Source organism: Corvus kubaryi, unplaced genomic scaffold (assembly GCF_017639235.1).
Source record: "Corvus kubaryi isolate FWS band 111438036 unplaced genomic scaffold, C.kubaryi_AGA036_p1.0 76, whole genome shotgun sequence".
Lineage (NCBI taxonomy): Eukaryota > Metazoa > Chordata > Aves > Passeriformes > Corvidae > Corvus > Corvus kubaryi.
In genome coordinates, this window is record NW_024582063.1 from 9,595,040 (window position 1) to 9,618,514 (window position 23,475).

A 23,475-nucleotide genomic window follows, 5' to 3' on the forward strand; every position below is an offset into this window, starting at 1 on the left:
TCCCTGCCTGGTGTAGCCCCACTCTGTAGGTTCTACTGAGGCTTTATGATGCCAATTGACTCCTCTTCTTCTGCACTCCGAATGTTCAGATTAGTCTTTCTGCTAAGTCACAGATAAGTAAGGGTGTTACTGGATTTCAGAGCTACTTCTTCATAGCTTTGAAAGGCCTGACATGATTTATCATTCTGTTAAAGAGAGAATAGTAGTCTACATAAGCTATTCAATCTGTATCAGGCTAAATGAATTAAAACGCTGAATTACATTTTCAGTGATAATGTATGGTGATAGCCTTTGTCCAAGAAGGAGAGCTAACTGAATATATTAGATTCTGAATTACTTCAAAAAGCTGCTGTTAGAGGGAGACTTACACTGCGTATAAGGGGAAGCATGTTCCAGACACAGGGATCAGTTACTCTCCTCTTTTCCCCCCATTCAGCATACTTGTATCGATCTGAGGCAGAGAGTCAGATGAGATGACAAAGGGTATTTTTTTGAGTAGCTAAGTGGTTGCTCTGTAGTCTATTTCATATTAGGGATGGGATTAGAATTGGAAAGATGGAGAGGTATTAGATGCCAGTAACAGTAAATCCTTTTTGGGTGTTTTGCCTCTTTGAGATTAGTAAAAGCTTCTGGAACTGGCTGTTGCTTTGAATCAGAAGCATTGGGAAGCAGATTGTTGTCTATTGGGGTTAATTTTTTTATTTGCTACTGCAGAAAGTGGGATTTCTTTAGGTCACTTATGTGTTGTCTTTGTTCTTGTTCTTTCTCTCAAAGTAAAAAGAAAACAGAGTTTGTTTGTTTCCTGGTTTTGTTGTTTTTCTGAGTGTGCATGTATGCATGTAAGACAAGCATGGACATAGTTTTACAAATGAAAAATCAGCCTTCCCATCTCTTCCCACACCCTGTGCTCTTATACATGAATTATTGCTGTTTCTCCCCAAATTCTAACCAAGCTCACAGATGTCTGACTAAAATAAGCTTTAAGAGTCTGGAGATGTTTTCTTCAGTGCTGAAAACCACAGCAGTATCCAGAGGGCTTAGATATTGATTTTGACCTGTGCACATAACGTTATCTCATCTCTTGGTTGCTAAATATGGCAATATGTAGGAAAGGTCGTGTTCTCAGACCTAATTAAGAAAATCAGAGGAGACAAGTGACGGAAATGTGCAGTCCTAATGATGACCTGACAGGGCTGCCAGGTTACTTCAGATAGGCAGAGCCAGGCTGTGGCATGGCAGACTTCAAATAAAGTGTCAAGAAAGAAGGCAGTGCTTTCTATAGCTCTCACCTCACAGTAGTGATAAACTTGGTTCATTGCCTCTCCTTTTGGAATAAATAATTTTTTTTTGTCTGTTTCATTCTCCTTCTTTTAATGGTTAGCTTTTAGTTTCCTGCTTCTCCCTTTAATTGAGATGAAGCCTGAACTTTAGCAGTTCCATATGAGAGAAAAGTGCTGGAAAACTTAGGAAAGATTTGTGCCAATACGGAATATTTCTCTTTTTAAAAATAGATAGTAAGTAGGAAGTAAATTATCCTTCCTTTGAGCCTAGAAAAAAAATCTTAATGCTTGGGTTAAGTGCGTTTTCTTTCTGTACATGTAAAAAGTGAATAATGGCCAAAAAAGTGAATACTGTCATGTGGATTGAATCTATTACTAAAGTACTTGTGCTACTGCAGCTGTAGGAGGTGGGGTGAATGTAGCATTTTAGTTATTTTCTGAAGTTGTTCATCCTACACCTTGTTTGGAATGGAAATTTAATTATTTCTCACTTTTTTGGGGGGAGGGGGGCAGGTGGGGTGGTCTCAGTTACTTTTTATGGCTGTTCTGTAAACAATTTTTATTTTGATTTTTTTCTAGGTGGACTTTTATTAGCCAATGAATTGAGTTGAATTTCATTTTGCATGGCAAATGAACAGCAGCAACTGTTTTTATCTGTACAGCATCTCTCACTGTCGTGTCCACTGTTACTGTTCTTGGGGACCACAATGACACAAGTAACAACAGTGGCTCTGCTTACAGCCCTTGTGTCTTCAAAAAGACTTCACAGTGTCTCTGTCTCTTTTTCTGGGTGTGGAAGTAATAATACAAATCTTATGTTGTCTGATTGAGAGGTAGAGCCAAACATGGATGTCCTGGATCTTATGTTTGGAAAGAAGGCTACTTAGAGGGCTGAGTTACCAGGGGTGCACTCACAGTAGATTAGATCTTGCAGAAAACAAGGAAATACAGAAGAAAGCCCTGTAAATGTGCACAGTATGTAGTGAGTAGGTCTAATTAATGACAAATTATACATGGAAATTTACTTTTGGCAGTATTTCATGGACAAACTTATGAAGCATTCTCTTTGAATATAAAATATGGGTACTGCTTTCCCCTAGGACTGAAGCTGGTCTGTTTTTCTGCTGTTTGGGGTACAGTTCTACTCTGCAAAGAATGTGTAGAAGGAGGGGGAGGGGGAGTGGCTGTGTTTGTGATTTTAAGGGCTTTTGACATTCAAGTCTGCTCAGTCAGTGGCTATGGAGTTATTTCTTCAGTGTCTCAGTGCCTTGAGCTTGCCCTTTAGTTTGGAGGGAATTGACTACACTTTCTTTTTTATGCAGCAGCCATCACTGGCAATGACAGTAAACCTGCCAACCTATGAAATATTTATCAACATCTATATACAGGTATCAGCAGTAGAATTTTTTTAGTCTCATTCAGTTGCTTCAAACCATTTGAAAATAAGTATGTGTGAAATTCAGCATTTTCCGACATACTTGGCCAAGTGCTGCATATTGAAGTAAGTGCTGCACCCAAGTTCTCTCTGTAACAAAATACAGTAAAAATGTACTATGTGTCTATTCTGGTCATATAACAGGTTTTTTGGGGGTTTTTTTTTGCATAGCCTCAAGGGATGTTTTCTGTTGGATAGAGTACCAATAGCTGCACCTGTGTTGGGGTAAATCAGACACAGGTAGAACTCCATGGAATATTACTTAGCCTTGTCCTTTGCCTGGCTGCCACACAGACATTGCTTATGGTGATCCTTTAGAGCAGAGCCTCTGGGGTGCCTGCTTGGGACCTGCAGTGCCATTTCTAGCTCATTATAAACTGAGGTTTTTCTATTTCGTTTGGGCAGAGCGAGCTCTGGATGTCTCTTCATCTGCCTCTCCAAACTGGCAGGAGTAGCAGACCAAGAGGGTGGGATGCACATCAAGAAAAGTAAATTGAGTTCAGGCCCCTTTGCGTGACATTGTGGAGCCATCTGTATGATAAAAGCATACAAATAATCTGTGCTGATAAGAGCATTAAAATGGACAATAATCTAAAAGTACAGTTCTATTTCAGAAAGTGGTAATCTAAAATTGTCAATTTTTCAATCCAGCCGATCTATTAAAATATAACTTGCTAAATCTAGTGCCAAAAAGTACTGATTTAAAGTATTGCAGGACTACCTGGGTTTTTTCCCCTACTTTATCATCTATTAAACAGTCTATTAAGTTTCGGTCGTTTATAATAATTTGAAATTCTGTCACTTAGAAATTTTTAAGAGTTATATGAATAATCATTTCCCTGGGGAGTTCTTGCTCTTGATATTGATCCATTTAAAATAGAAAAATCCTTTCCTCTGAGAAAGTCAAAGAGTGAACACTGTTAAAGCTGAAATAAAAATAAATTGGTTTTTTTTAATAGAGCTTTTTCTGAACTTTTAGAATCTCATTGGCAATGCGGTCAGGTGAGTATTAGGAGTAATTTGAATATTAAATGTATCCTTCCAATGCAACCAAATCAAGTATATATTTTCTGTAAATATTCAAGTTCTTTTAGTCCAAAAAGCCTAATTCTCTCTATCTCTGATCAGAATTTGGTAGAATCACTTTCTCCCAAATGAAGCAGTTCAATCACATTTTAATTTTTTTAATACAATTTCTTTTAGTGAATTTCACAAGGGAAATTAGGATAAGAGTACTTTTGAAAAAAGTGTTTTGCCTTAGACTTTTAAAATCTGATTTCATGTATTTTAATTCATGTTCCCATTTTTCATATCCAATTACTTGAACTCCTCTTCTGTGATTCTTTTCTTTCCCAAGGTATTTCTAATCCTTGACTCTTTTATTATTTTTAATTTTTAATTAAGAATTAACCAAATTCTAAGGTGATAATGGTCCTTCCTAAACCTTTTTTTTTTTTTGGGATTGGTAGGACTCTCACTGACAAACAGCATTTGTTTGGGTTTTTTTTAATCGCAGGGATATGTTGAATTTGTAAGAACAGGTTTTGCACCACTGCTTTTAAACTAAATTAAAACTGCTCTCTGGGATGTTGGGGTGGAGACTTTGAAGAATTGTGTGATTAAAAGGCCTGGTTTTGAGACTGAAGCTAAAAGCGCACCGTTGCTGGAGACCTCTCAAAATATAAAGCATTAGTGTTTCACTGCTAAAGTTTGTAAAGAGAAAAGGGAGAGATGGGCATTGGTCCTGAGGGAAAAGGCCAGAAGGCTGTGTTGTAATGTCAGAATATTTAGAATGCAGAGACTAAATGTGCTTGTCACTCCAGGACTTGCATACCCAATTCTAAAATGTGCTTATAATTTTTTGCATTTTCCCCTTTGCTTTTCCTCTCCATACTGAGTGTTCAGAAATACCTGCTTCCCCTCCCCTGGAAATTAAGGCCTTTTGTGTCGTATTCTCAGAACTCGCATTGAGGCTTTTGCTCCAGTGTTTACAAAACAAAGCTGGGCATGGAATGAATGGGAAATGGAAATTAACTTACTTTGTGTAGGAATTTTTGCATCAGTAACTTGAAAAGCTTGGCGTAGATATTCATGAAAAAAATAGTTCACTTGCTCTCTTCTAGATCTCTGCAAATATCTCTGATTTAAAGGAAGGCTGCTTCTTTATTTTTTTCTTTTTACTCCCCGCCCCTTGGTTGCATTAGATCTTGTCCAGATACTTAATAGAAATTGATAGTGTGTTCCCAGGTAACAAATTACATCTGTCTCTGAAAATGAGTCAATGTAATCATGATGAATTCATGAAATAAAGGGAAAATATATTGCTGCAGTCCTGGGGAACATGAGTCAATATACTTTATGTAATTATTTAATAAAACATCTTTTCTAGTGCATTGAAGCAGCCTGAGATACTGAGGAAGTTGTGTTTATGCAGGAATAAACAAACTTCCAGTAAAAGCTGGTGACCAGAAGTACGCAATTATGCATTTCCAGAAATACTCATTAAACCAGTCTGCTTAAATTTTAATCAGACTTCTATGTATGAAACGGTCTTGGTAAGAGAAAGGAGAAAAAACAAAAGGAAGGATTTTTATGATAGGCTATTCAGATCTTCTCATGCGCCAAATGCATTTGAGTTTTTAAATTTGACTTCTTGCGCTAATCTGTATCAAAGTTAACAATACAAAATCCTCCATGCTGGCCTAGTTCTCTTTCATGGGAGCCATATTATTTTCAGCACAGAAATACTGCATTGATACCAAAGCTGTCATAAAAAGGATATAGATTAGTGAGATATTTGAAATATTTAAGCTTTGTGTAGTCCATATGAGAAATATCAGAGGACTGATTATCAGTGCATGAATTCTTACAGGAAAGTGAAGTCATGGGAAATGCATTGTAGGAAATAGGAAAACTACAAATTGCCAGGTACTTCCAGTATTTTTTGGCCTTCTTTATTTATCTTCCTGATATGTCTGAGCTAAATATTGCAATCTGTGTTATATCTGAGACATTATATCTGATGTGTTGCATAGGAGTTCACAGCTGGATGTGCAATAGACAGCCTGTTGTTCGAAGTTTTTACAAAGGTATTGGTAAACCTCTTCAAATAATCTGAGAAGGGAGTTCAGAGAGCAACTCACAAAATGGTAGTGGATGAAGGCAGGAGTGCATATATTCATGCCTGGACAGGGTCACTAAGCTTTCTGCGTTCCACAGTCTCTCTGTTAACTGGTGGCTCTCTGTTTTTTATGGATCAGCTTGTTCTTTGGAAACCACAGTCATGAATACTGTTGCTTCCACATGAAATTCTAATGGTCACCGTGCTTTATCCTTCCAGGGCATCAGCAGCCTCTTCAGTTCCCTCAAAGTGGTCAGGCTCCTCCGGCTGGGTCGCGTGGCTCGGAAGCTGGACCACTACATCGAGTACGGGGCAGCCGTGCTGGTGCTGCTGGTGTGCGTGTTCGGCCTGGCAGCGCACTGGCTGGCCTGCATCTGGTACAGCATTGGCGACTACGAGGTCATCGACGAGGACACCAACACCATCCGCACGGAGAGCTGGCTCTACCAGCTGGGAGAGTCCATAGGGACTCCCTACCGCTTCAACACCTCAGGCTTTGGGAAGTGGGAGGGCGGGCCAAGCAAAGATTCCGTCTACATCTCCTCGCTGTATTTTACAATGACCAGCCTCACCAGCGTCGGGTTTGGGAACATCGCTCCGACGACAGATGGGGAGAAGATCTTTGCTGTGGCTATGATGATGATTGGCTGTAAGTATTAGAGATTCTGTCTTTCTCATTCGCAACACCAAATAGCGGCATATCATGAATGCTGAGTTCATGAGAACATCTGGAATCCTGTTAAATATGATGCAGCTAAAAATATTTTTGGTGGCAATATAAGTATTACACACTCCTGGTAAGGTTTAAATCACAAATAGGAGTATTGCTGTGACTAGCAAAAATTCAGTCATTTTGGAAGGAATATTCTGTCCATATCCTCTCAATATTCTCATGTAAGTAAACCATAAAATGCTTACAGCCTAAACTGTTAAGAATTAATGCACCAACCTTTTTGCCTCCATTTAGTATGTGGCAAGCTTTGCATGTCTGAGAGCTGTATACATTTGATAAGTGGGTCAGAGTGTGGGAGGAGGTCTGGGAGCATCATCTAAGGGAGAGAGAACTGGGACTCTTTAGAAACCACAAGCTCTGCCATGGGCCGAGCATACAGATGTATCCTAAAGCAAGGGGGATGATGCTTTCCTTGGGCACCTCTGGCTCACACATCCTTGTTAGAATGGATACATATTGCCAAGCTGTCCAGCTTTTGGCCATATTGTCATTTCCATGCAGTATCTGTGTTCAAAGTGCCTTGAGAGCTACTTGGAGTTAAGAACCATATGGTGGTCACTGTTAAACTAGGTCATGGTTTTCTAGATAAGGGTGGAATTTGAACCAAAATAAGGGGAAAAAAAATCTACTTTGTCCATGGAAAAACATGGGAAAACATGTCATTATATGGAAAAAGATAGAAGCTTCTCTATGGTGATATTTCCTCCAGAGGAGGAGAAAGTCAATCCTTGCTAAGCAGAAAATTAAAACCAAATACCTAATGAAACTCAATTAGCAGCACAGTGCCTGCTGTGGAAATGTGAATCTTTGCTTCTGATGTGTGCTTTTACAGCAACAGTGGTGTCACATGCTGAGATTACATGTGCAGTGTTAAGCCTGCTGAAGGTTAGCGAGAGAAAGTATCAAGACAAGCATTCTTGATCACACAGGGATTGGGATATTTTAGTTATAAAATTTGTTAATTTTGTTGTACCTTTTTCCACTGCCAAGAGTCCCATCATCCTAATAAAACACCCCTGTAGGAGAAGGGAAATTTTCATAAACCATGGATAAAATTTTTCAGTTTTCTGATGAGAAGGTGCATTAGACAATGTAGTGGTGTAGCACAAAACAGGCTTCCAAACATATTTCCTGATGAAGGTGCCAGTTTGATAGGAAATATCCTGATCTTTGGCTTATTGTTACGACCATGATACTAGCTAGAACAAGAACCTCTACTATGATTCAGTATTATTATTTAGTCCTATGCATAATGAATAAACATAGCCTTCAAAAAGTCATGAATGTACATGGGGTTGTTTTGGACTTGTACCTGTTCCTAACTCTTCATATGACAGTGTGGCAGAAAGAAACTGAATTTATGCATAAAAAATGTTGATTGAGATGAGCAGAAACAAAATTATAACATTTCTTTTTGTGTGTTTTATCCTCTGCTCATTGGAATACCAATAAGTGCTGTATCAAAAGACTAGTGGCTTAAACAATACTGTGGCCAGCTAAGCTTACAGTCACAATTTCATTTGCAAGATCACCTTTGAAATTTTTACCTTATCTTTATTTCTCAAAGAAACGGACATTTCTGGAAATGGTAATTGAGATGGTGGTGAACACGTGTAAAAATATCTTCAAGCCCCACCTTTCTTGCATGGGCTGTATGTGAGGCCACCCTGCAGAAAGTCAGGGTGCAGTGCATGGCAGGGACTTGCCTTCCACTGGTGGCTGTCTAAGAAGCTACAGCTCTGTGGGTCCTGGATCCATTCAGAGCCACAGCACTGCATTTGCACTCTCCCTCTGATTATTGGTGTAAATGGTCTTGACTTCAGTTTGCTCCTTGAGCTGTGCCTCCATGGTTTGGTAGGGGCACTCAAGAGCTGCGTTCCTGGAGTGCAGATGTTGGCATCAAGTAAAGGGAAAGGAAGAGTTTACTTTTGGAAGTGTGAGTTCTTCCCGCTCAGAATTATTTTTACTACAATGATTTGATTGTGCAAAATTCTTGTACCTCTGGGAAAGGCTGGTCATGGTGTGTGCATTGCCAGGTGGTGTGGTGGCTTTGCAAGGCTTTCAGGTCCTTGTTTCTAGCAACCTTGGTTCTAGTTTTGTTTTGGTTTAGTGGCTCAGTATCTTGAATAGTTTCTGAAGAAGAAAGGTGTGAATAGCAGTGATACTTTTTTCTTTGATCTTGGAATGTTGTCTGTTGAGCCTCTGTTTCTGAGGAAGACTTGCTGTGTAAACAAGTATTTTTAAGACATACATTGCTGTCTTTTCCACTGGCAAACTGACTAAAAAGTTTGTGCTACAGTCAGCACAGGACTGTGGTGACATCCAAACAGGGTGCTTGTGTCAGAAAGGCTCAGAATATTAGAGCTATTTGAAAGCAGTTCTTAACTAGTGCCCTTCCATGTGCCTTTAGTATGCTTATGCCCAGAGAGATGGAGTTAACACTCTGTAATTCCACCTTTCACAAGACAAAATTTGGTTTGCCCTGCTGCTCAGCCACTGAAGTGCCCTTCTCTCACTGTTTACTCCCTCTGTAAAGCTGATCCCATGGCAGAATTACATTTGTGTTGCATTAACTCTTCATAGACACACTGACCACTGGTAGTAGTACTTTGCTGTGATGCCAGATAACTGTTTGAAAAAGTAGGTAAGACCGTTTCCATTTTCTCTTTTTTTCAAGCTTTCATTATGGTGAATAATAAATCCAGGTAACTTTTAATTAAAAATTTAGAAATAGGTTAGTGAAGCTGTCCTGGACCAGTGGGAATTTTGGCTGAGTGCAAATGTTGACCCAGTAAAAAGTTTAATGTATGTAGTTTGTAGGAGGAGTGGGTACATCATGTTAGCTGTGCACAGATACTGTGAAGGGAATATGGTGTGTGTGGGTATTGAGCCCATGGGGCTGGCTGTGTTGGTTGGGTTTACACTTGGGGCAAAGTCTAAGAAAGCATGGGTTTGTCTCAGCAGCCCTGGTCTCTGCTTCAGGGCCTCCTTCTGCAGCGAGGTGTTCTTGTGCTCTCAAATGCGACGATGCACGTGCTGTCCCACTGACCTCATTGTGGCTGCAGTTTTCAGAGAGAAAGTGTTTCGCTGTTGGTTCTTTTGATCTGAGAAGGTGCAGCCCCTAATTAGATTTGTGGGGGGTTGTGGTGTACTCGTAAGCCCAGGGATGTTTCGTCTCTTCAGCAGCTCCACCGGAGGGGGTAGGTGAAAAATGCTCTTGATTCGTGACCTCAAATAGTGCACATCTGTTTGGGAAGATCAAATTATTTTAAAATACAGATGAAGTACCCAGTGGCTGCTTTTAACAGTTTCTGTTCTGTGGAAGCTTGTGCTTCATATTACTGTGTAGCTGCTTTTCCTGAACATATGGTAAATTATAGTTTTGCAAAGCAAAATATCTTCACATCTGTGAACTGACCTGCATGATTTTGCCTCACTTTCTTTATTGAGTGTATGTGTGTGTAAGTATAGAGAGAGAAGGATGAGTGTTACTACGGGAAGTAAAAGCAATTAACTCCTCAGCTTCATTTTAAATGAATCAAAACATATTTGCTTATCCCTTTCCACAGATGGCCACTAAATTGCTAATTAATAGGGAATATGTCTACAGACAGATCTTTCAGTGAGGCTGATGTTACATAAAACCAGGCTTAAAACCATTGTCTGGGTCTGCAGAAAGACATATATTTTCCATTTTTAATACTTGAGGAAAAAAAAGTGCTGTTTCAATTTTTGGTTTCTTCCCTGTGGAGACATATGCCTTGAAATTACAGTCTTTATATATTTTGTTCAGTGAATCTGTCAGGTTGGGTTGTGCTTTGTTTATTTTTCCTAAGCACTAGCAGAAATCAGAGGACTTTCATTTGCAGTTTTTGTATCTGGGTACTGTGTCAGCAATCCCCTTGCTATGCAGGTGGAGTAGGGATGAACAGTTTTAAAAATGCTTGGCATTCCTGACTTTTGACATAAAATAATACTGATGGATGCTTGCCTATTGGGATTTTGAGCAACGGAGGAAAATCCATCATTTTGGGAGCCTTTTGTTAGTGTTCTCAGTTGCGTTGAAAGATCCCAAGCTTTTGGTGCCTGTTTATGCTAAATTCTCCTTTGTTAGGTAGGAACTTACTGGAACCACAGGGCTTGACTTGACTCATCCAAAATATGAAGGAAAAGGCACATGTTTGAATGCTAAACAAAATCATAAATTCCCCTGTGAACCCTATACTTAGACCAGATAGGGGAGGGGTCATGGAAAAAGAACAAAAGTGGGAGTTAAAAGGTCAGATTCATGAACATGCATGGTCACATATTGTGATGAATTGTCAGCCACTGAGTTCATTAATCAAAACAGTCCAGAAACCCAAGCCACTCATCTTCCTTGATGATGTGCAACACAAGCATCATGCAGTCCTGCAGCACTTCAGCTGTTGTCTCTGATTAAGGTAGACACAGATCCCAGGAGAATGGAGTAGCTGTCTCAGCTTTGATCAGCTTTGTCTGTGAATAGTTTCTTTATCATTAGACCAAAAAGAAACCCCAAAAAACAGATAAAAAACCTCCACCACACAAAACCACCCAAACACTCCAGAAATGATAATAACATTAGGTAAATTTGAAAACATAGGCAGTTTTGTTTATAGAGGCACTTTTGTTTACAGCACTCTTGCTGAAAGGAACAGAAATCTGCCCTGGTAATGTGACCATCTGTGTGATCTTTAAGAAAATCTTAGTGGCAGGTATCATGATACACAGGTCAGTGTCGCTCCTTCACACCCTCACAGAGGATTAGTGTGCTTTGGTGACCTCCAGCAGGGTAGGAAGTGTTTAGAGGCTCTTGTGAACAAGGATAGTGAGGAACTGGTAAAAACTGGACTGCTGCTATCCAAACAGCTGAACAAGGTATGGAGGCATTGCAGCATCGTGTTTGATGATCTTCCTGAGGCATGATTTCCCCCTCATAAAGCAGGTCATCAGTTGAAAAGGAAGGTCATTTACTAAACATGTATCTAAGGACAAGAGAAACACATTTGCTTCTAGGTGATGGGGGAACGTGTTGGAATCATTTTTGCTGGAAGTTGGTGGCCTGAAACTGAGGGCCAGCCATGTGCCAAATTCTGGCTAGGTTTGCTGAGGGTATCATTCGTGGGTGAAGCACAAAGGCCTAAGAGATTTTAAACCCAAAGCAACTTTCTCTATGTTCATGGGTATTGCCAGTGCAGTGTTTTGGGTTTGGGGACATGCTGGGAAAGGAAAAAGAAACCTTGTCTTGCAAAAGCTGTCTCTTGAATTCCTGGTCTTTGTCACATGCCTGGCAAGATGACAAAAATCTCTTAGATGCCACGGACCTCTTGCAAGCTCCTGAAGTTGCAGATGGCATGCTTTCTATATGGCTGATAGCTTTGCATTAATTTTCATTCTCATCTATCTCAGCCGCCAGCAACATGACTCTAGCCAGTCATTCCTAATTTAAAGGTCTGGATTTTTTTTTTTTTAATTTCTTTTTAATAAGTACGGCCAGTCTTTGCAGTTCTGTTCCTTCACCCCTCTGTGTTGTGCTTTATTACTTCTTATTTGATGCTATTCAGGATATTTGAAGAGATGGTTTGTTATTACTGTAATTGTTAAGCAACTCTTTGGGATTTCTGATTGTTATTTGGCTTGGATGATATTGGAATGTTATTTTGCTCCACTAGAATGAACCACCAGAAGTGTTGTGGATATATGTCTGTGCTACAGCAAGTTTCAGCAAAGTGGCAGGGCTGGTAGAAAAGTGGGTAGAGTTTCTCTATAGGTTAGAAGAGGGTTTAGCTATTAGGACAGGATTTGGTCTGGTAATTTCTAAAGGTGAAAATATCTCAATTTTTCTTGTTAAGAGTAAAGAATGACTAAAAACCAAGCAAAAAAACCCCAACCCAACAAAAAACCAGCTCCAAAAACCAACAACAAAACCTACCAAAACCTCAAAGTCACTGTGATAAATAGAAATAAAATGGATCAACAGCGTTGTTTTTGGCTTTTTGGATATATAAACAACCCTTCAGACATCCAAGTCCTGAGGGATGCAATTTTCAGCGAAGCGCGTCGATATTTCTCATCAGCAAGCGTGGGGTGCACCGGGTTGTGGTGGCATTTCCAGCCCCACTGATGAGCCGGAGCGTCTGGCCCGCGCCGAGTTACACCACTGACACTCAGTACAGACAGGGCATGGAGGAGAGATGCGATCAGTGCTGACAGGCTTCACAACACAGCGAGCTCCAAAGTCAGAATTTAGCTCTTAAAAGCTGCCTCCTCTTTGGCTAAGGCCATCCAGGACCTGCACATTTTTTCAGGATTGCTTGTACTGAAACACGGCCCTGTTCCCCAGGACTCAGTATTGGGACCAGTCCTGTTTAATATCCTTTTGAATGATCTGGATGAGGGGGTTAAGTGTACCCTCAGGCAGTTTGCAGAGGACACCAAGTTATGTGGCAGTCTTGATTTGCTGGAGGCCAGGAAGGCTCTGCAAAGGGATCTGGACAGACTGGATTGATGTGCTGAGGCCAATGGTATGAGGTTCAACAAGGTCAAGTGACAGGTCTTGCACTGGGGTCACAACAACCATGTGCAGCTCTACTATCTTGGGGCAGAGTGACTGGAAAGCTTCCCAGTGGAAAAGGATCTGGGGGTGCTGGTGACAGCAGCTGAACATGAGCCAGCGTGTGCCCAGGTGGCCAAGAAGGCCAATGGCATCCTGGCCTGTATGAGCAATAGTGTGGCCAGCAGGACCAGGGCAGGGACTGTCCCTCTGTGCTGGGCACTGGTGAGGCCACACCTCAAATCACCTCTCACTGCAGGAAGGACATTGAACTGCCGGAGTGAGTCCAGAGAAGGGGAACAGAGCTGGTGGAGGATCTGGAGCACAAGACTGATGAGGAGCAGCTGAGGGAGCTGGGTGTGTTTAGCCTGGAGAAAAGGAGGTTCAGGGGTGACTTTGTCACTCTCCACAACTGCCTGAAAGGAGGGGGTAGCCAGGTAGAGGTCAGTCTCTTCTCCCAGGTAACAAGTGACAGCGCAAGAGGAAATGGCCTCAAGTTGCACCAGGGAAGGTTTAGATTGGATATTAGTAAAAATTTTTTCATGGAAGGGGTGGTCAGGCATTGGAATAGAGTGCCCATGGAAGTGGTGGAGTCACCATCCTGAAGGTTTTTAAAAGACATGTAGATGTGGCACTTGGGAGCATGGTTTAGTGATGGACTTGGCAGTGCTGGGTTAATGGTTGGACTCAATGATCTTAAAGGTCTTTTCCAATTTGAATGATTCTGTGGTTCTATGATAAAACACTGGTGTTAAAGCCAGGAAAAAGCCTTTAGCTGACACCTATGTAAAGAGCGAATTCCTACAAAAATCATCTCCAGGCTAAGATGGACTCAAAGTTGTTTTTCAGGTCCACAATGCCAGTGCTAATGCTGTAATAAATCTTTCTTAGCTAATGACCATGGTCATATAAGGAGTGGCCCATTCATATGGGATTAGTCCTCTCCTCACCCCAACACACTTCAAAGCAGGAAGAAAGAAAGTATTTTTTGTGAGTATATTAGTATGGTAGTATTTCGTTTCCTGGCCTGGCTTGGGAAGCATAAATGAATTCTCTGTGAGATGTTATTTCTTAGTATACAACGACTAACCAGTATTCCTTTTCTTGTTATTTAAAGCATATATGACCAGATTAAAGCTAGATTAAAGTATTGCTATTAAATTTTTGGCAAAATATAATTTGGAAAGGGCAAGGGTAAATTGCCCATGTACCTTTGGCTGTAGGAAAAAGAACATAAGTGTTCCAAAGCTATATCACATACCTATGCTTTATGAATTGTTTCATGATATGTCATCTTGTCGTAATGACTAAAAATTTCAGGCTGTACTTCAGCCTAATAGATCTAGAGAATCACCCTACCTCAGAATACACTAGAATTTAATTGCTAGAATAGTCCCAGGATATAGTCCATATCTCTATCAGTACTGTGCAAATCCAACCAGGACAATTTTTGAAGTGAGGTTTTTTTTAAAAATTTCTAATTCTCAAGGTTTTTACAATCCATTTCTGTCCTGCAGAGATTAATGTTGCTCCTCAAGACATTGGACAACTTTTGAAAGAACTGCAAATGCAAATGGAGAAAAAATAGTTCTGTTTGAGAGAAGATGGAAGCTATGAAGTGTGAATGGTTTGGTTTTTCCAGGATTTGGGGAGAGCTCACACTACAGTAATGTTATAGATAATTGCCTTTTCTCTTTTTGTTGCACAGCATTTCTAAATTTTGTCTTTTAACTCTGTAATAGGAAGGAGGAGGAAAATAAATAGGTGTCCCAGGTGTGGGTATCTCTCACCTGGTATCTTCCATATCATGTGCAGGATTTTGCTTTCTTTAGACCATTTCTAGCATTACTTCTATAAGTAGATTTAAAACACTGAAATGTGTGGGCTTTATCAAACTTTCATCAGCATGTGTAACCAACTTGTTTTAAAATCTAAAGGTACATGATTAACTCAAGTTAATTTGTGAGAGAAGAGCATGATGCATCCAGAATGTGGACTGAGAGCAGAGGAATATAAAAAGAAGAAAGAATATTTCAGGCAGGTGAACCAGGGGATAATATGCAGGATAAATATTTGTTCCCTACAAAAAAACCACAAAGAATCTGCAAGAGATAGAGTGCTTTGATATGCAGGACAGCAAACCTGGGGGTTCAGTTTACAAATTTATTCTTAAATTGCTGAATTACACAAGTGCAATCTAGAAGAGCATGGTTTGTCTGTCAGAGCTATATTCTGGATTCCCACCTGTGGAATTGGCTTAATACATACAGCATACAAAAAACATGACAGATTTTTCATTGTCTCTGCATTCCTGGGAGGCCTTTCCTTAAGCAGCCAACTGTATGGCTGAAAGATGGCCATCCTGGACAAGGATTTGGTTTTACACAAGTCTGCTTCTGACTAAGAAAAATCCAATTAGATAGGCATGGGGGGAAAACAGTAAAATAGCACATCCACCCATATGACACCTTGTGCCACTTGTCATCTAATATGTGGAATATGATAGAAGTTCTGAAGCATCTTCTAAGCACTTTTCACTTCTGCATCAGTTTCAAAAAATGATATAGTTATTTTAATATCTAATTGCTGCTGGACTCAAACAGGCCTCCTACAGGCTAGAAAGTGTTAGAGTAGAAATAGCTTGCCTAGCTGGAATGTGTAAGTGGTTTATAAATCATGATATGACCCTAACTACTTGGATGAGCTGTCTCATGACATCTTGAGAATGAGTAAGGCTTAGTTGTGCTTACCAGATCAGTGAGTTTTAGTGCATTTGGCTGCTTTTATATTTTAAAGAAAGATTTGGCTGTTTGTAAAAGTGATAGGTAATGTTTTAGAGGAGGCAAACGCTGCTGTGGGTCATATGCAGTCTATTTCTTGGAGTTGAAAGCTCTGAAATACACTAGATCTGAACTTGAGTTATCTGAGGACTTATCCTATCATAAGCAGCAGCCTGATGGAGGAAATTCTGATCTACTGAGAAAATATGGAATATATGTAAAAATATCAGTATCTTTTTATCCACAGTACAGCAACTCTTGCTGCTACTGGTGTGAAAAATGTGGAAGGAGACAAGTAACATATTAATAGGTCTTATTGCCTGGAAGGAAAGTAGAAAATTTATTCTTCTAACCAAAGGGTTTTGGCAGCCAGTAGGTTCTAAAATCTCAAGTGCCTTATCGCAAAGAATGCAACAGTTGAGGTTATTAAGGCCTGACTGTTCTGACTCACCTCAACATGAATTAGGAATGCTTTTTTCCTTCTTCTTTGGAATCAAACTGCTAACTGTACCAAGTGGTGTGGAATTAAATTTTTCTGGTGAGATGATAGGCAAACCTTGCCTTCCCCTATCACCATCTCTAAAGCAAATATGTGTTGTTTGATGAGTGCAGGTGAGCAGGATGATTCAGGGTTGTGGTTTGGTACTTCTTCATTGTTATTGCAAGGATCCTGCAGGATTTTCACTACAAAATAAGAGGAAGCTGGAGATTGATAATATCTTCTAAGTGTAACAAGGCCAAATTGAAGGAGACAGCATTGGACTTGAGATAATTAACTTCTGTCTTTGAACATGAATGAGGAATTTTTTTGCAAGTTATTTTCTGATAAAATTAAGATTTACTAGGAAAGCATGAAAAATAATGTTGGAGGTTTTGGGTCATCCTGGTCCACAAAGATCTTACACAGTCTCAGAGCTTCTAGAAACTTCATCAAGTGAATTCTGAAAACTGTAAACTTATTTATTACAGTTGTATCACTTACTTGACAGTTTGTACTTTTTGTACAAGTTTTGCAAACTATGAAATAGCACACTTGCTCCAATTTTGAACCAACCCTATCCTAATGTTCCTTTCCAAAATCTTTTCCCTCTTTCATATTTAGAGCAAATTTAGAGAGTGGAATTTCACCTCCTAATGGTCAGGCCTGCTGTGGCACTTTGTGTGGGTGGTCCTGGACAGTGTGCATCTTTTTGCATCAAACACACAGATCTGGCAATGATTTGGTCTTGGAAACAACCCAATATCCACTGGGAATAGTTCACAGAGCTGCACCCTAAATCTCATGTGGCCTATTTCCAGGTCTCTTTCCCAAAACGGACCACTGCTTTTCTCTCACTTCCCTCAATAAACCTTCATTTCTGGGCCTGTCACCACTCTGAGCTTTGCCATCCCACACTGGCAGCATCATCCTGGTTTTCGTGTTTTTCCTCACGAGAGAGAAATTATTAAGAAACAAGGAACCAGAAAAGATACTCAATTTGACTTGTTCTGCCCCTTTGCTTTTTGAGAGGGAAGTTGTTATAAATTGTAATTCCTTGAGTTTCTCATTCCTTAAACACTTGCTGAATTTTAAGATTCTTGTTCGGTTTGGTGCATTTAAATGCAGAGGGAGGGAGGGGAGGGGGAAGGAAGGTGATTTCCTATATTATAACAATGCAAATAAGTTTTGACTGCTTGATTCACTTCTGTTTTGAGTATTTTTGATTCTACTTTTTTTTTTTCTTCATAAAAGCCTTTCTTCGCATGACCTGGAAAATTATAAAATCAATTTTATCAGGAACGAAGTATGCCAAAACTAAAGTTTTTAGGAACTGTCTTTCTCACACTCCTTGCAAGTAAGCTGACTGCAGGTTAGCAATGAGATGACAGCTACAGAATGTGTGAGGGGGGAAATGGGCATTTTCCTGGAAGGGAGCCTTATTCCACATAAAGTTAGCAACCTCCTGTGAAAATCATAGAGGAATTACCAAACAGAGAAATTACTTTGAGCAAACCAGTGTGTCATGTAGGTGCTGCACACACTGTGGGCATTGGAGAGGAGAAGATGACCTATCAGTGTGCCACCTTTGGCCTATAATGCCGTTCTGATGTACCCATGGAGTGAAAATAATGTCTAATAGTGCTCTGAACCTTCATGTATATGGTAAACTGAAGTGACAGGAGGCTGTGCCAGAAGCTGTCTGGAAGAGACATTGCAATCCAGCTGCTGGTGCCCTGCAGTGTGACACAGGGGAGCTGAGGCCCACATCCAGCTGAGGTGGTAGCCTGGGGTATTACCTTCCATGACCTATTTTCCCTTCTTTGCACTTCTTGTGTATTTAGACTCTGTGCAGGGAGGTAGAGAGGGACCTGCCTTACGTTCCAGATCTTCCTGTTTGTTCTCCAGGCTGCCTGCAGTGGTGTAGGTGTTTCTAGGAGGCACCTGAGAACAGTGAATCACCAGTAGGTGCTGGAATGGCACTGCAATATGCCATCTGACCAAGAGGGCAGCTTTCTGGAAAAAAGGAAAAGGGGAGATACAGATGAGTCAGGATTTTTTTTCCTCAGTGATGTAAGAGAAGACAGCACACTTCTTGTGAAAACTACAGGAGTCAAATCAATCAAAACTTCTCCACGTAAGTTTAGAGGTATGAGAACAGCAGTACCTGTGAGGCAGAGCTCTGTGTGATACTGCCAAGCACCTTCTGCAGTATGACTTGAAGCTGCCAAGTAGATGGATGCTCCTGTTTTCCAGTGATGGCATCAGAAGGTCCTTTCAGGCCAATACAGTTGACTGTCAGCTTTTTTGGGCTTCTGCTGGTCAGTTCCTAAGTGCACTGACAGGTGTGAGCTGGAATAATGTAGGTTACTGTGATTCCTTTGCTTCTTTTGCTTTTATGATGAGGTGTGTGTGGGTGGGCGAAAGAGAGAGCAGGTGTTGAGAGAGAGAAATAGAACTTGAAGTTGAAACTAAGGTTTCTCCTTTTCTTTACAAACTCTTAAACTTCTTTTTTGACTGCTTCCCAAAATAAACAGGAACTAACATGGTGCATATTTAAGATGGTTGTTTCCTCATGCTGGTTACAGACCCATAGTCCAAAAGATGGGCAGTATTTCTCTTCTTCGGCCCTTCTGGCTGAAAGAGCATGGTTTGAAGTGTGATGATGCATTAAAGCAGACAAAGACTTGAAAAGGGAATTTGAGAGAGTTATTTATGTGAGGAAACATGCATGCTGGGGCATGAGGTGTGGCCAGTTGACTGTGCTGATTTTATCAGGTTTGATATTGTACTGTACAAAGTGCATGAGATTCAGATTGTGATTATGCCAACATAAAAGATATATCCCTTCATGAGGGTGCAGTTCAGGTCCAGAATGGAATTATCTTTTATTCATATGCAGCCTTCAATAATACAGAAGACTGGAGGGAAGACTACTGTTTTATGGGACCATTGTGTTGTTATCATTGGGCAGCCAGACAGAAGAAAATGCTCTGAGTCATTGCCAGTTTGGGTTGAAATGGAAAATACGATACAGCAGGCAACTATATCCAAAAAGGTGTGAATGGTTCAGTACAGGGAGTTCTGGTACAGCTGCCAAGGTCCAAAGCACAATGAAATGGGCACTTCAGCAGTGAAATACTGGGGTAGATGAGGCATACAAAAAGTGAGGAGGGGAACAACAGCCTGAGGGCAACCACACTTCTCAAGCTGTTTGCCTTCAGTTGGGAAGGACAACAGTCTGCTGTGAAGCTTGTTTTCTCCTCTTGCATTGGGGGACTAGCTGTGTAGAACTGGTCAGGAACAGAACTAACTTTCTAGCCTTGCACACTGCACAAACAGGTGTGAATCAGTGTTGATGACACAAATACTGCCCTTGTGGTAGTAGTTACATGTTTTCCTTCCTACAGCTGTTCTGTAAGCAACATCATGACTGTACTCACTCTCCAGAGATTTGATATCAGAGAGTGTCAGAGGGGGACAGCAGTGGGGAAGAATTCTGGGAAAGCAGCTCCATGTGAATGAGAAATATTTCCTGTAAGCTTTTGATGTTGGTTATTGTCAGGGGTTGGGGGCAGGATCTGTAGGGCCAGGCTCTAAGGTAACATTGGAGATGGCAGAAGAGTTTGATTAATTTTGGGTAAATGGGCAGCAAATGAAGCTTCTTCCCAGAAGAAGGCAATATGGGTTGAAGAAAAGGAAGAATTTAAATCTGAGACTGCTATGTTTGTGCATGTGTGCATGCTTCTAGTGCTGCTTTTTCCTCCTTTAGTTGCTGTCTCTTAACGTACACTGCCAGAGAGTACTGCTTTGTACTTTTAAGAGAAGAATATTTGGTTTTGTACCATTTTCTATGCAGTGATGCACAAAATGCTTGACACACTGTGATGTTTGCCTGGGGCCACACAGCCAAATTTCCTGCTGGTTGCTAACAGGAAAGTTTTGTCCTTCAGTAGCTACACAGCAGTACTTCTGTTTTAGCAGTTTTGGAGGACTTTGCCATCAGTTGCCAGCTGCCTGGTGAACCAAGAGCATTCCTGTAAAGCAGGGCTGCTTTCCCAAACAACCTGCTCTTTAAAATGCCCATTGGTTGTTGGCCATTTTAAATGCCACAGGATTTCTTGCTTCTCACAGTTCAACAGGCTGTAGATTCATCTAAAGTGCAAAAAGAGCAGTTACTGCAGTTACAGCTGAGAAACAGCAAGTTTCCTCCCAGTCTCTGCTGAGCCCATGCCCAGGGAGGGTAGGGGAAGCAAGCTGCTCCTTGGTGCCCCAGTTCTGAATGGCCAGGTCCCCTAGGAGAGGGAGGGCAGCACAGAAATGTTCCAGCTGAAGAAAATAACACACAGTCCGCAAAACCTGTTTACCCTAAGGATCAGATTTTACTTTTGCATCAATTTCTCCTCTGCTGATTCCAGTTTATGCTGTTCATGAAGTGTTCTGGGAGGAGCTGCAAAGACTTGACTCCATGAGAACTGTCAGTGTTTCAAGATCATCTGCAGTAAAGAAAAGTAAAACACCTTTCATTGAAGGGTTGGATTTCTTCTGAAGTTGACTCAGAATCTCTGCTTGCACATGCACTTACGCTTCCTCATACTGGGGCAGATTTTAAAATTATGTCGATTTTCAGTGTTCAAGCAAAAAATGGCCTGTTGGAGGAATTGGAGATTATTTTGTGTGCTGTCACATCCTTTTTGACCAGTATTTTTTATGGGTGCTTGATAATTTGTGGTTTAGCTTCAGATTTTCCCCACTTGCTACACTGCAAACCTGACTTTATGTTGCTAAGCCTCTGAGGCAGAATAGATTTATAATTCATTACCTTTATTATTATCACACTTAAAAAAACAATGAACCTGGCATTAAGAATTACAACTATCTGTACTGGTGACCCACTGGAGAACTCTGACCTTGGACAACAGGAGACAAGAGAGGCATAAGAGAATATGATTTTTCAAGTTAGGGATGTACATACCTATATGTCAATGGCATTTAAGCAGAATGTTTAATAGAGAAAATACAGATGAACTGTAAAAGTTAAAATGTGAATTAGAAACTAAAATAGAGAAGCCTAGCAGCATAGGCTAATTCTACCATCTTAAATCCTCTAGTTATTTGTGAAAACAACTGCACTTTCTTCAATGCTGGCACTAATATTTCTGGTCCTGTCAGGTAGGAGCTGCACCTTGCAGATATGCACTCTCTCCCAGTATCAACAGATAAGGTTAGTGCTGATATCTGTGCAACAACAAAACCATATTGTGCTTCTGAATGCCTTGTGTGTGGTCTCTGTGCTCTTTCTGTGTAGTGAATACACTGGGTATGCTGTAATTTAAACTATGGACTTTAAAAATCACGCTTGGACAAGCAAACAGAGCATAACAGCTATGATAACAACTATTTATCAGAAATTGTATGGCCAGCAGGACCTGGGAAATTATCATCTCCCTGTACTTGGCACTGGTGAGGCTGCACCTCAAATCCTGTGTTCAGTTTTGGGCCCCTCACTACAAGAAAGACATGGAGGTACTGGAGCAAGTCCAGAGAAGGGGAACAGAGCTGGCTGAGGGTCTGATGAGGAGCAGGTGAGGGAGCTGGGTATGTTTAACCTGGAGAAAAGGAGGCTCAGGGAGACCTTATCACTCTCTACAGCTGCCTGAAAGGAGGCTGTAGCCAGGTAGGGGTATGGTTTCTTCCCCCAGGTAACAAGTGACAGGATGAGAGGAGGTTGCACCAGGGAAGGTTTAGATTGCATATTAGTAAAAATTTTTTCATGGAAAGGGTGGTCAGGCATTGGAATAGAGAGCCCAGGGAAGTGGTGGAGTCACCATCCTGAAGGTATTTAAAAGACATGTAGATGTGGCACTTGGGGAATGGCTTAGTGGTGAACATGGCAGTGCAGGTGTGGCAGTTGGACTCTATCTTTAGGTCTTTTCCAGCCTCAATGATTTTATGATCATCAGTTCAAAACAGCTTGATTGAACCTGTGTTTTCTCATTAGAATGGGAAAACAAACACAACCCAAAAACAATGAGCTTTTTTTACTGATGGCTTTGTTCATTCCACAGGCTGATGATGTGCTTTGTGTTATTCCATATGTTCTGAGTCCTTCCTACTATTTATGATTTTACTGCTATTATCTGTCTGCTGTCATCATGATAGCATTAGAACAAAATGTAACAACATCTATAATTAGAGTTGTCTACACATTTTCTCTCTATTTTCCATTTGACTCATATTTGTAACTTTCGAAATCTTTCCATTTTCAAGTTAAGATAATCAAGGTCAGCCATCTCTGAGAGCAAGGATGGTGTTTATCCATTTTAAAAAATGATATTTTGATCTTCAGAGCAGGTATATAAGAACAGCAGGGCTGGAAATTGAAATTTGGCAGCAAGAGAATACTTGTAGAAGAGAATTCTTAGAAAAAACCCAAGTCTTCTTTCAAGAAAGATACCAACAATGTAAGGACACCTAATAGTGACCAATTGGTAAATGTTGAACTTGAAAGACACTCAAGATTATGCAGTTATTGAGATGGCCATATACATAGTTTAATGTCAGTGGAAGTGCTGAATAGACATGAAAATTATATGTATTGCCTTCTCTGGATGAAGCCCAAGAGAATGAATCATGGAAAAAGATGGGCATGTGTAGGTCCTGCAAGCCACTGCTCTGAGGACAAGATAAGACATTTAGGCACCCTTTAGCTGCCAGTGCCCACAGCCCAGCCTGGCAGGCTGACCACAGCCATGTGCCATGGGGAAGCACCCACTGGAAGAAGCAGCATGGGCTGGCCCCCAGCTGTGGCAGCAGTAGCATCTGGTGAAGAAATGGTGCTGCTGGAACCCAGGGCATCTGGGAGGCTTAGGAGCACCTGGGAAAAGGTGATGGGTGATGGACAGATTGAACTTTTAAACAGTGGATTAATAACTGCATTAGCTAGGCGGGTCTTTGATAGCTGTGCCTTTGTAAGCTTGCCTCAAACAGCACAGCTGTGGTTTTCTGCACAGGGGGTTCTGTGCTTGACCTTGCCCAAGCTGTGCTGCTGTGCACAGGTGCTTTTTAGCATGT

The 23,475-nt window shown here is 40.8% G+C and overlaps 1 protein-coding gene across 1 annotated transcript in view; it reads left to right on the forward strand.

Moving 5' to 3' along the window:
* KCNH1 (potassium voltage-gated channel subfamily H member 1) overlaps window positions 1-23,475 on the forward strand; it is a 166,709-nt gene that overhangs the window by 32,821 nt on the left and 110,413 nt on the right. Inside the window, exon 6 of the mRNA XM_042051427.1 lies at window positions 6,056-6,485. Coding sequence (XP_041907361.1) covers window positions 6,056-6,485 — 430 coding nt within the window. The remainder of the gene's footprint in view (window positions 1-6,055; window positions 6,486-23,475) is intronic.